At 40.9% G+C, this 12,870-nt stretch overlaps 1 protein-coding gene across 8 annotated transcripts in view; it reads left to right on the top strand.

Annotated features, from left to right (window-relative positions):
- Positions 1–12,627, top strand: part of FLNB (filamin B) — a 112,928-nt gene extending 100,301 nt beyond the window's left edge. For all 8 annotated transcript variants that reach the window (XM_037905337.2, XM_037905333.2, XM_037905336.2 and 5 more), the window contains 5 exons: positions 467–599; positions 2,012–2,188; positions 6,415–6,633; positions 8,119–8,322; positions 10,847–12,627. In XM_037905337.2, the coding sequence (XP_037761265.1) occupies positions 467–599; positions 2,012–2,188; positions 6,415–6,633; positions 8,119–8,322; positions 10,847–11,034 (921 nt within the window). In that variant the 3' untranslated portion in view covers positions 11,035–12,627. The remainder of the gene's footprint in view (positions 1–466; positions 600–2,011; positions 2,189–6,414; positions 6,634–8,118; positions 8,323–10,846) is intronic.
- Positions 12,628–12,870: the final 243 nt, after the last annotated feature.

The raw sequence follows: 12,870 nt of genomic DNA, 5'->3' as shown, positions 1-12,870 counted from the left end.
AACTATAGCTAATATGTAACTAAAATCTCAAACCTCTGAAAACTGACTCCCCCTGCACTGATAGTGGGTGACCAATATTGAACGTTATTGGTGATTGCATCATGACAGAGTAGGAGTATGAAACTATTGATGGAATGTCCGATTCCTAGCCATAAGTAAACAAGCCTTGTTGGGTAGCTGTAGAAAGTGTAATAATCCCAGTTAATCATTGACTGACAAATCCACTGTTTAATGTCTACTGGACACAAGTCTGCCATTTTTTAAAACAGCAAACAATGAAGATAATGCAGAGAGAGCTTATGGTCAGGATAACTTAACTCTCAAATACTCAACTATGCCTCTGTTTCCTAGCACAGATTTTTTTTGGTAACTAAACCTAGTGTCCTTGTAAATATTCTGTTAACAATGTCTGTCTGAAACCACTGCAAAAACTAAATTTGGCAATCTAAATATATTGCTTTCTCAGGAATCTGGATTAAAAGTTAACCAGCCAGCATCTTTTGCTATAAGGCTTAATGGAGCTAAGGGCAAGATTGATGCTAAAGTTCATAGCCCCTCTGGAGCTGTAGAAGAATGTCATGTTTCTGAACTGGAGCCTGGTAAGAACTTGTATGAATGAAAGCCTACTGTATTTCAAACACAGCACAGATTTCCATATCTTAGATATAAATAGTTGATAACTTTGTAAGTACAGTGGTTGAATACCATGTTCACACTAGCTGACTATTATCTTTGCACCACCAATGTAGCTGGCAACTCAAATCATTCTGACTTACTCATAACAAACCAGAAAAGTGAGCAACTAGTGTGGAAACCTGCCTTTTGGAACTCTTCCAACTAGAATTGTCCAATCAGATTGTGGTGCATTTTCTTGCCCAGTCTCTCAAATCAACTCAGTGTAAACTTTTTCTAAAAATTAGAGGGAAAATGTTTGATCATTTGAATAATACCTTACTTCAGGAGGCTAGAATTACTTCGTTACCTGTCTTGCTCAGTATAAATTCATGAGTTCCAAGTACTCCCTATTCACTGATAGTGCTGTTACTGAAACTTTTCATTCTGGGTGCTGCAAAGTACTTGTTCTGTAACAGTCAGTACAGAGCCTGATTCTTCCAAAAGGTCAATACGCTTTATTCAAAGCTACATTTTCAATTGGTCGTGGTTGGCTGACATGGATTTTTTAGATTGACTCTTTACACAAGAATTTAAACATTTGTGGTTTCTATTTCTGTAGCAATTTCCCATTTCAATTACTGTTTTCCTTTTACAGATTTCAGTACAGCAGTTCATTTCAAAGTCTAAATGACTATGGGAAAGACTTGCTGTTGGACTTCAAAAGCAGTTAGCACAGTTCTGCCATTAATGTTGGGTATGCTGTTTGCCTCTGGCACAGTGTTTCTGATGCCTGGAAACAGAACTTAAGTGAAATTCAGACTCTGAAGTCAATGGGACTTTCCCACAAATGTCGGTGGGAGTTGCTCAAAGACTCAGCCTTTTTCTTTGGGTTAATGTGTGAAGCCAAAAATGCTAAACACTACTATATGGTCAAGTGACTTTCAAATGTGGAACCCCAAGTGACGTAGCAATCATCCCAGAGTTGCATATTCCCCTTTCTATTTTGAGAGGGGATTTGGCTTGGCTTGATCCATATACTGAATGGATAACAGGTTGTGCTTTAAGCTATAATGATGAGCCCAAGGACAGCAGAGCTTTCCTCTAAGTCTCTCAAATGTAGCTGGTGATCTTAACTGATGCATGAGGCAAATGGCTCTATTAGCAGATCTATCTAAAGTTATACTGGTTTTTCGGTACAGTTAAGATCACTCGTTATTAAACAAGATGGGAAAGGGAAGAATTTGTCAAAGTCCTACTTCAGATTGAAAGCAGGACAACTTGTGCAACCCAACTTGCCTATTCTGGGTCCTCAAATTTTACTGAATGTTAGGGAGTTTGAGTTTTTACATCCTCACTGGCAATATTACTGAAATATTTCACTGTGCTTGTCTTACAGATAAGTATGCTGTTCGTTTCATCCCACATGAAAATGGTATTCACTCCATTGATGTGAAGTTTAATGGAAGCCATGTGGTAGGCAGCCCATTTAAAGTCAGAGTCGGGGAACCAGGGCAGGCAGGCAATCCAGCACTTGTTACTGCATATGGACCTGGCCTAGAGAGTGGCATCACAGGTAACTTCCCTCTTAAAATTCTGAAATCAGACTGAAAATACCGTTTAGCCTAATGGAAATTCCCCTCTCTAATGCTTCCAAAGAGCTGTTTTTCAGACTGATTTTTATACAACTGTAAATGTTTACTTTCTCCTTGCCAAGGCAGCTAAACTAACAAGCGTTTGTTCTTCCGCCTTTATTTTCTTGTACACATTCTTATTCTGCCTTGTTATAAAGCTTACTAGGGTTGTAAAACCAGCAGCTTGCAGGATTAAAGACTGCAAATTCTGGTGGCTGAAACAAAGATTTCACTTGTATTGGTGAAAAACTTGGCTAAGCAAATCAGTGTCAGTTAGCTCAACTCAACTTAGGTGGTCCCTTGGAGCTCAGGAAATACTTTGGCTTTATTCCCACATGGGAAGCTCTAACACATGAGGTATGCAGAAGAAGATGGAGGTATTTTTTAAATAAAGGCATTTTAAACTCCTTGTCCAAAGAGCTTTGGATCAGAATTGATAGTGCAGCTTGAAAATTATTCAAGCCCAGATCCACAAAGGGACTTGGGTGTTGCAATGCTGAGCATCATGGGGGACTAACTTTTAGGTGCCTAGAAGATCAAACACACAGGATACTGCAGTCAAAGGCTGAGTGAGGTGCCTAATGAATGTGGGAGAGAAGCGCCTTGGAATGCAATCCAGAAAAGCCAGGACACTAGGCAGGGAGCTGCCTAAACTGACCAATGGGAGATGCTGACAGGGAGGAATGGAGCCAAGGGATGCACCACTCCTTGAGAGAGGTCACTGTGTCTGCTTAGTGATCCATAAACAGGAACCAGTCTCTTGGAGTCAGGCGGTTTAGGTGCCTAAGTATCTTCTTGTGTGAGAGTTAACCACTTTTAGCGCACTTGCCTGATATGTGAGAGATGGAGGTGTGATTTCCCCTGCCTAGCAGAAGGGGAGAAAGGTGGGAGACTCCCAAGAGGATTTGAACAGGAGTGCTCTGACCACTGAGCTATAGGGTATTCTGAGCCTCACTGACTCTCCGTTGAAGCTGTTCTGCTGTGGATAATGAGGGTTTGGAGCAGGGGCACTGGAGTCTCTGGGTCTCACTTTGCAGGTGGGTGCCCTAACTACTGGACTAAGTTAGTTCCACTCTGGTCCAGTGACTTGAAGATTATCCACTGTGGATAAATAACAGATTGATAGAGCTCCACATCACAATATCACATACCCAGTGCTTAGAGCACTTTGAGAGGTAGGAGACCCCTGTTCAGTACTAGTTTCTCTCTGGCAAAGGGGGGGGGAATGGAACCTGGGTCTCCCACATCCCAAGTGAGCAATGCAACCTCGTGGTTAGAAGTTAAGGTGGGAGGCACCTTTGAGGTGTGTTTGTTTTTTTTTTTTTTAAATGGACCCAATCTGGTAGGTGACCTCTGACCACACCTACTAGATATTCGTCCACCTATCTTGCCCAGTTTGTGAATTGCTCTGGGCCTTGGTGGGAAATAAGTGTTTCGGCGCTTAGAGGGACAGCGCTGTGTGTGTACATACCTCCCCCCCCCCCGGGGGGGGGGAGGGGCAGAACTTAAGTGCCGAGTGAGTTTAGGCACCTACAGGGTTCACCAGGAGTTCTGTGGATCGCAGTGGAGCTTATACCTGGGACTTAGGCTCCTAAGTACCTTTGTGGATTGGGGTCTCCTCAAGCAAAGGTGCAGATCTTCTCTACATTTCCCAACTTAAATTATATTGCTATATAACACTTGAAAGCTGACTAGATACTTGTTACTTCTTGTTAGCACTTAGCAATTTTAGAAGTTTAAGGGGGTCTTTAAATGGCAGCCAAAGCTTAAATTGAAAGAAATTGCATCTCTCGATTATGTATTAGGAACTGTGTAGAGAAAGTTGGTTTAAAATCTTGCTTAAATATTGCTCTTGTTGGAAGTCTGGAATCTCCATTATTTCAGCTCTCCTGCCTGCAAATAGTCTGCCAGTTTCTTTAAACATTCAAACAAATGAAGATAACTTAATTTTACCCTTTGTAATCAAATACAAAGACATTCTTGTGCTCATATTATGGACAGTTTAAATTATGCCAAACACTGTAGCCAACTAAAACTTAAGCTTTCACATTTTGATATGTAGTGATGTCACCCACAGCTAGCATGGTTTCCCTGCTTCGTTTCCTTTTCCCCTGCTGTGGACTCTTTGCAGTACTTCCATTCTCAAAAGGTAGAATGTAGATCCCTAGCAATCCCTGTGTAAAGCTGTTCCTGGCAGTGTAACCAGTGGGGTGCAGAAAAGCAGTGAGGGATATAAAATATCCCCACCCTTTTTTACCTGAGAGAAACGAAAGTCCCCACTGACACATTTCCAATTGAATCTTTTAAATCCATAAAACATGTTGCTCGGTAATTTTGCACTGAAAGACACCAGTATTAACTCCCATAAGGGACCACTGACCACATTCTGTAACTAAGAGTTCATGTTAACGTGGGAACTGCTGGAGGCAACATGGCAGGACTCCTGAACAGTAGACCAGTCTGAAGGACTCGAGGTTTTGGTAGCCAATAGCTAGGAACGCTTGAAACCATCTTTCCCTCCTAGTCCCTTAAATCTGCAGAAAAGGGCAGTTGATTGTAAACACACTGGTGGAAGTCACTGCTATGGGAGGTCAAGTTGAACATTAACACACTCAGAGGGTATGTCTACACATGGATAAACCACAGCTGACCACAGTCAGCTAGCTCAGGCTTGGGCTCCAGCTCTGGGGGTTGAAAAATTGCTGTGTAGATATTTGGGCTAAGGTTGGAACGCAAGCTCTGGGATCCTGCAGGAGTGGAGGGTCCCAGAGCTCAGGCTGCATTCAGAGCCCAAATGCATCCTGGGCCAGCCAGGGATGTGCCACAGGTCTCTTGTCCCTGTGTAGTCATACACATAGGTGCATAAGCAGAGAAAGGGAATAGATTCCTATGCTGCATGGTGTAAACTGATCACTTACAGAGGTAAGGAAAGAATGCTCTTCCAATAAACAAATTGAGTTGGAGTAAAAGAGAATCTCCTTCCCAAAGACCCTGAGTACTGGCTAATGCTAGAGAAGATGCCATATTATGTGGATTCTGTAGTCTGATACAGGATTGCACATCTATATTCCTCCATTCCCCATGGTAGCAGGCATTCTACTAAACAGTTCCTGCTTTCCACTGGTGAGAAAACGGGAATTAGCAACTTCTGTTCCATCTGATACCACATTTAAAGACTTAAACTAGACTAGGAATAAGAAACCTTGGAAAGGGAATGTTAAATTAAGCTTAATTGTAGTGTTTGGTCATCTGTGCACAGCTGACCTGCTTCGAGATATCTGACAGTAGACTGAGACTGAAAGCCTTGCTTAAAGCTTTCTTTGTAATGTTGATAGCATTGTGCTGTTACTGCTAACACAAATCAGTACTTACTGATTCTATAACTGAAACAAAGCTTTGTTTCTACTCCAGCAGAATGCTTGGAGTGCTACCCAAGGCGATCTGAATAACTGTTTTGCAAGAGCTGTAGCCAAAGATTTATCCTGACCAAGTGTTGCTGGTGTGACCTATTGACAACTCTTAAGGGGGCCTTCAGTGATGAGTGGCTATAATCCTGCAGGGAGATGGGGATCTTACCTGGGTTTAGGATTGGAGAAGACCTGCCTCAGTGTAGGCTGCAAAGGGGACTGAAAGGTTTATCTTAAGAGTTTAATTGCCTTTAAATTAGCCTCTCATGCATAAAAGATCCTCCCCAATTCCTGTTAAACTCCTGAAGGGCTTTTCTCCTCTGTTTCTGATGCCCAAGAAATGGGTAAAAGCATTTGATTAGGAATAGCCAATAATGGCTTCATATAGGTAAAACATGCATACTAAAGGCAAAATTCTGCTTTTATACAAGTGTAGAGCTGAAGTAACCCCACTGAAATCACTAGTTTCATTGGCATGAGGCCAGAATAAGTGAGCAGAACTGGGCCAAAGAGCTTGACCTACTGTATTTAATTATCTGTTTCAAAGCATCAACATCGCTTAGACTACTCATGGTCGTCTTGCTGTTCCATACACTGTAAAGGTGACCAAGCTTTTAAGTACCATATTCTTGCCTTACTTTACTAACTGAATTGCACATTGATCTTGTGTAACAGTACATGCTGGTGATTGCATACATAGGTAAGCATTACTACTTTTCCTACACCCTTGGTTTTTATTCTTATGCTAAACCTCTTTCCAGGATTGCAATCGGAGTTTCACATAAACACAACCAAAGCTGGTCCAGGAACACTCTCCGTTACAATTGAAGGGCCCTCAAAGGTGAAAATGGACTGCCAGGAAACTCCTGAGGGTTATGATGTCATGTATACACCAATGGCTCCAGGAAACTATCTTATTGGAATTAAGTATGGTGGACCTACCCATATAGTGGGCAGCCCTTTCAAGGCAAAAGTCACAGGTAAAAATACTAACCAGTGATGGCATAAACTAAAGACTACTAATTTAGTTCTCTGTAGCATATCTCTGTGCAATACCACAAAGGGATTTATTGGCAGCAACGTTGAAGACTATGAAGGGCAGAGCATTCCCCCACCTCATATCTTCTAGATAATGAAATCCTATTTCAGAACTAGTTGAGACAAGCACCACTGAGGTGCCTGCTATTGAAAGCTTGTCCGTGGCTGAACAAAAACTTCCCTAGAACATACTGAAAATTCAGCAGCTCCAGCACACTGCATTAGGGGCGAAACATAGCTCACTTTTCCCAGTGACAACTACAAAACTTGTCTCTTGCCATGATATAAAAGGCAAATTTACTGGATGCAGTCTAGTCTTTGACTTTTCCTTAAAGAGGTTCCCTTCCTTTAAGGACAAGGACATGCGTATCGACAGATAATGGTACCTTCTGAACAGCTTTCTTAAGAAAATACAGGAAAACTCAGTGGACTTTCACTGTCTGCTAATACTGTGCTCAAAGCATGGAATGGAGTTCAGTTTCTAAAACTGCCAGTGGCCTTGATGTGCTAAAGATCACACGACAATTTGTCTTAGCTGTCCCATCTGTAAAATGCCACCACACTCGTGCAAAGTCCTGGGCAGACTGTTTTCAGAGTTTTCTACAAAGTTGCACCCACTCTGTTCTGCCAGCTCAAGTGTATAAAGTCTCACTGGCCTTTAGCAACTCGAGCACAATTCTCCTTTCTCTCAGCCAGTTTGTTTCACTTCATGAAATCTGAAGTCCCTGTTGGCTTTCAAGCACTGCAGCTGCCTTGCTGTTGGCTTAAAAGCACTGGGGTTGCTATTGCTTCCAGAAATAACGCATGTTCATTCAAATCCTCTATCCGAGTAGGAGCCAATCTGCAAAAGCATGATGAACAAATCCATCTTTAAATATTGCCCAACACTTAATCATGGTTCACGTACTACTCTTAAACAGTTTGCAAGCATAACCAGCACCTGGTTTGTAAATCAAAATGTTCAAGAAATAGAAAAATCTTGATTACTTGCTCTGAAGTCTGCAGTGTGCCTATTACCATGCTAGATACAAACTGAACACTTTGTATTAGCCTCTGTACTGCTGAAGTGAAAATCCGGCTTGAGTGGAAGAGTGCTAGTACTGTTCTCTAACCTCTTTATACCTATCAGTCCTGGGAGTGCATTTCTTTCTGATGAGAAATCAGGTTCACCACAAACTTAGAGTGGGCAGTGAACAGAAGAGAACTGAATTACCAGAAGTCTGTTTTCTAGAGCATGGATGTGCCATGTTTGTGTAGGGTCAGTATTAAATCCTTGTTCCTGACAGAACCTCCAGGTGCTACTGCAGGGAAGTGATTAAGATCAAAATATTAGCTTAGCCTATTGACATAACTTTCTCTGACTTTCCAGAATTCCTTCTAAATGTACTGAGAACCCTGCCTATTGCAAATCTGCTTTCCTTTTGTAGGCCAGCGACTGGTTAGCCCAGGCAGCGCAAATGAAACGAGCTCAATCATGGTGGAATCGGTGACGCGGTCATCAACAGAAACTTGCTACAGTGCCATTCCCAAGTCTACATCTGATGCCAGCAGAGTGACCTCTAGAGGTGCAGGACTCTCAAAGGCTTTTGTGGGTCAAAAAAGCAGCTTTACTGTAGACTGCAGCAAAGCAGGTATGGGTTTAAGGATTTGATCTCAAAGCAATACATATATGCAACTGTTTAATTTATGGCCTTAAGGGTCCAGTGGGAGACCAGGATGAAAAACTTAAGCTCTTGGATCCCAGGGAGGTAAACTGCCAGCTAACTGAATTCATCTCTAGAGTACAGGAATGTGACTGTGCTTTTGAGCTGCCTATTGTTAGCCATTAATCAGAACTGAATGAGTGGCACTTGACTGATGAATCAGTCATAAACTAGCATAATGACAGGAAGGGGAAAAATCAGTTGGGTTGAAATCCATGCAGTGAAAGGAGAGGTTTGTCTTGCAACTGTTACATTTGCTCTAATGGAAGATTGTGCATAGCACCATGCATGCGAGGCCAAATAAACTAGTGATTGAGTAGATATCAGACCCTGCCTGAACTCTGAGCCAGGGACTCTACAAAGTAAATCTAAGGGCAGGTCTTCACTTCCCGCTGGATCGGCAGGTAGTGATTGATCTATTGCGGATAGGTTTGTTTACATCTCGTCTAGATGCAATAAATCGATCCCCGAATGCGCTCCCTGTCCATGGGGGAGCGGCAGTGGTTGACTCGCTGCTGTCCTCACGGCCTGGTAAGTCGGCCCCAGATACGCTGACTTCAACTATGCTATTCGTGTAGCTGAAGTTGTGTATCTTAGGTCGACTCCTCCTGGCCCCCAGTGTGGAGCAGGGTTAACAGATGCAAGTGAAGTATTCAGGATAATCAGCAGTCACTATTAATCTTTTAATGACACCCTGTAAATCCCAACAATTAATGAGCCAACTTTCATAGGTGTCACAAAGGATTTTTTTATAGTGGAAAAGATAGCACAGCCTTACTCCAAACTGTTATAACCTACAAATATCTTAAAGCAAAAATTGTACACTTTTTTGCAGTACTTGGCCCTCTTGTGCTGTAAATTCTGGTTGCTCTGTCCTTATTTTCAATTTATGGTTAACATTGATAACCAAATTTAAAAAATGAATTCTGTAAAAGCCTTGACCCCTTGAGGGTTAACTAACAAAGTTAAGCATGCCAGATGATGGCTACTGCCCAAAGAGTGTGTCAGCTTTGCAACCTTGAATTCAAGATTTGGATGGACGGAGTTTTTTAAAAGCCAATTTATTTTACACGTTCTACTTTAAGAGGTATTTTTAAAAAATTTTTGCAGCCCCTTGCTAAGTTGTAAACAGTTGTGCAAGACCAAATAAATATTTTAAACTCGTTTGGCATAGCTAAGCCCCTTTGAACTTTTCCTAAAATGGCTTTACACTCTAGAAGTTTCTTTTGTAAACTGGAAGTTATAAGCAGATAACACATTTAAGTTGCTTTTTTACTATTTTAATTTGCCTTTTATGACTTTTACAGTCCTCCCTCAAGGTGGCACATTTTGTTAGTGTTAGCTATCAAAAATAATCCTTGTGAAACTGCTGCTTTGATTTGGGTTCCCTTTGCCTTAAGGATAACTAGATATTGTCTTTTCCATTGCTGCCAAGGGGTTCTATTCTTTGAAAATTTCAGTGGCATTTAACAGACCTTCACTGTGCTTTGCCAAGCATTTTTCTCCAATACCTTGCTCTGGAGTTTCTTTTGCACCCAGTCCCACTTTCCCTCTAGTTCTCTGGGGAATTCATTGGGTCCACCCTTCTATTTGACCCACTTCTCCAGTGTGGTACAAACTTCCTCAGACCTTGACCTACAAGTGTAATAAGCTATACTGTTACCTGCTCCAGATGAATGGAATGAGTCAGGGCACCACTATGTTGGGGGGGCACCCCAAAAACCCATTCGACTCCAGTCTTCTCCCTCAAGTTCCTTTTTATTTGGCACACATCAAAGCTGTGCTAATTGATCAGATGAAAGCATAGGGGGTGGATATAGGGTGTACCACACATCCAAAATTACACCGCAAACTTGTACGTTGTTGCATTTACTATACATTGCATCATGTGTTTTGGGATTGTCTTGGTCCCTTTATAGGAAAGTCCCTGTATATCAGTCATTGTCCATGCATGACTTAGTCTTTCTCTTACATAATATTCCAGGGTTATCTTGTCCTCTGTAAAATGGTTCCTTGGGTATTCCTCCTCATTTTAGCTAGTACAGTCATTGTTTCCAGCCTGCTGATCCATTTACTTCCCTAATCCTGTCTCCCAAGACATAAGGCCCCACCCATGTCCACTTACTCATGTCAACCCAGGCCAATGATGGTAGCAACATCTTGTATGCAGGTCAGACACCATACATGCAGATTAAATGTTAGCTTAATGAGGGGGGTACTTCCAAAGATGTAAATACAAAATCCTTCTAGGTTCTAAAATGGCTTAACCAAGCCTCAGACTATTGCTAGATAAACAAATCACTACAGTAATGGCCCAAAACATGCAACAAGATGGTAAGCGCTTTGGGTTGGGAGACCATTTTTGGGGTGGTACAGCAACAAAGACTGTTGGTAAGTCACCGGTTACCTAGTCATAATTATAAAAGCTAATGGTCTCTCATTTGTACCACAGGTTCAAATATGCTGTTAGTTGGTGTCCATGGACCCACAACACCATGCGAAGAAGTTTCTGTGAAACACTTGGGAAACCACCAATACAATGTAACTTATGTGGTCAAAGAGAAGGGTGACTATACTCTGGCAGTGAAGTGGGGCGAAACGCACATTCCTGGAAGTCCATTCCATGTCACTGTTCCTTAAGTTCTTCTACGATCTATAATCTTTGCATCTGCAATTCAGATTTTTAAAACTGTTTGCAGTTCTGTTGTGACTATATACATGCAGCTCACATTTCAATACATCCAAAAGTAAATTCTATAACTGTTTTTAGAAGTGTTCCAACTTTTTACCTAAATAGAATACTATGTAATGTAAATCTATTTAATATCCTTTTTAAAATTGTAACTTTACTGTCAGTGGGTAACTATCAACATTAATCGTGGATAACTAAGACACTAATTTCCTTTGTGGATGTTAAAGACTTAAGGTATTAATTGAAAACTGGAATTTGTCTTTTGAAATTGGGTATCTTAAACTACTGATTTGTTTTTTTGACTAGAGACTTTACATTAAGTTGTGGAATATGACTTGGGCTGTCCCCAGTTCAGATTTTTTCTGTAAAGAAGTGAGGTAAAACTGGTACTAAATACGTGCCTTTGTATACTTGACCAATTTTAATACTTAACATTATGAAAAGCTATTCAAGTGGCACTACCACTCAAGAGAATATTTTACAAAATGCTTTGCTAATTGTTTACACTTAAGAAAAGAGTGCTTAATTTTGCTATAGCAACCCTTAAGCTACCAGGAAGTAACTTTCAGTCTGCTTTCAGCCCTTCTGCATTTAATGCCTTGTAAAAATATATTAGCTTTTTTCCATGATGCTTGTAATGGTGGCTTTAATTAGCTTGGGCTTCTAGTGAAACTTACTATAGATGCTTGCTCCACAGATTGCCAGTGTGTGATCAATCATTACTTTGGTCATAACTTCCCAAAAGTCTTTGCTTCTAAGCACAAACTCCAGTCAGTTGGTTTAAATCAAGTTATCCAAGCCAGGTGTGACTCCATACAGCTCAGAAGCCTCTCATAAAAGGAAAAGATCAAAAGGTTAGCTTCACATTTGGGGTATTCACCTGCTCCAAACTTTAACTTTGAAAACTAGCTCTGCACAGTAGCGTGTCTAATAGTGCTCTGAATCCACAAGGTAACCGTAGTAGGCACAAGCTACTTGATCACATCCTAATCCTTTTATGAGAACTGCAATCCAAAGACTTCAGTAAAGCACCTTTATCTCCTGAAATCGCTTTCATGCTGCAAAGTTTCTAAAATGCACAAGGGCTCATCCATCCTTCTTATGAGTAAGGAATGAATGTTTAGTTCTAACTTTCATGATTGTGACATTTTCCTCCATAACAAATACATTCCAAATGCTGAACTGAAGTTTACTGCCAACTGCTGTGTTTGAGCACAAGTTTTGGCTAAATAGCTTTAACTTTGTATGATTAGGAAGGATTTGTTGGAAATATGTTGATGCTTACCTCCTATCCCTAGTGAGAGGTTCCCACATACAGCTATTCTGTAGGAGTTGTATGTCAATGCACTACTTTTTGAGCACAGTTTCTTGGGGAAATTGACTTTTTTTACTGTGCTTTGTGCCTTAATGTGAAATGCTTACTACATTGTAAACTAGGACGTAAAAACAAATAAAACTGGAATAAAATGCAGGATTGTAAAATTGTATCTTAACTTATTAAAACAATGTTGGCTTCATTAAAATGTGCATGTTAAAAACCACCTCAGATTGTCTTCTATTTGAAGAAACGGTAGTTTTAGCTTGGTTAATACAATATCACGCTTGTGTGGCTTCATGTCTAACTTCCAACCACATGTACTGTTATTGTGTACATCTACTGGCCCTAAAACTAGTCACCAACAATAATCCTTAAAACAGTCATATTTGACCCTACTTTAGACTTGACAAGTATTCTCGTAATGAAACTATTTGGCCATGTCTAAAACATTCCTGACTCTCTTGCT

This window comes from Chelonia mydas, chromosome 7 (genome assembly GCF_015237465.2).
Source record: "Chelonia mydas isolate rCheMyd1 chromosome 7, rCheMyd1.pri.v2, whole genome shotgun sequence".
Taxonomy (NCBI): Eukaryota; Metazoa; Chordata; order Testudines; family Cheloniidae; genus Chelonia; species Chelonia mydas.
This window is presented reverse-complemented; position numbering and strand designations above follow the sequence as displayed.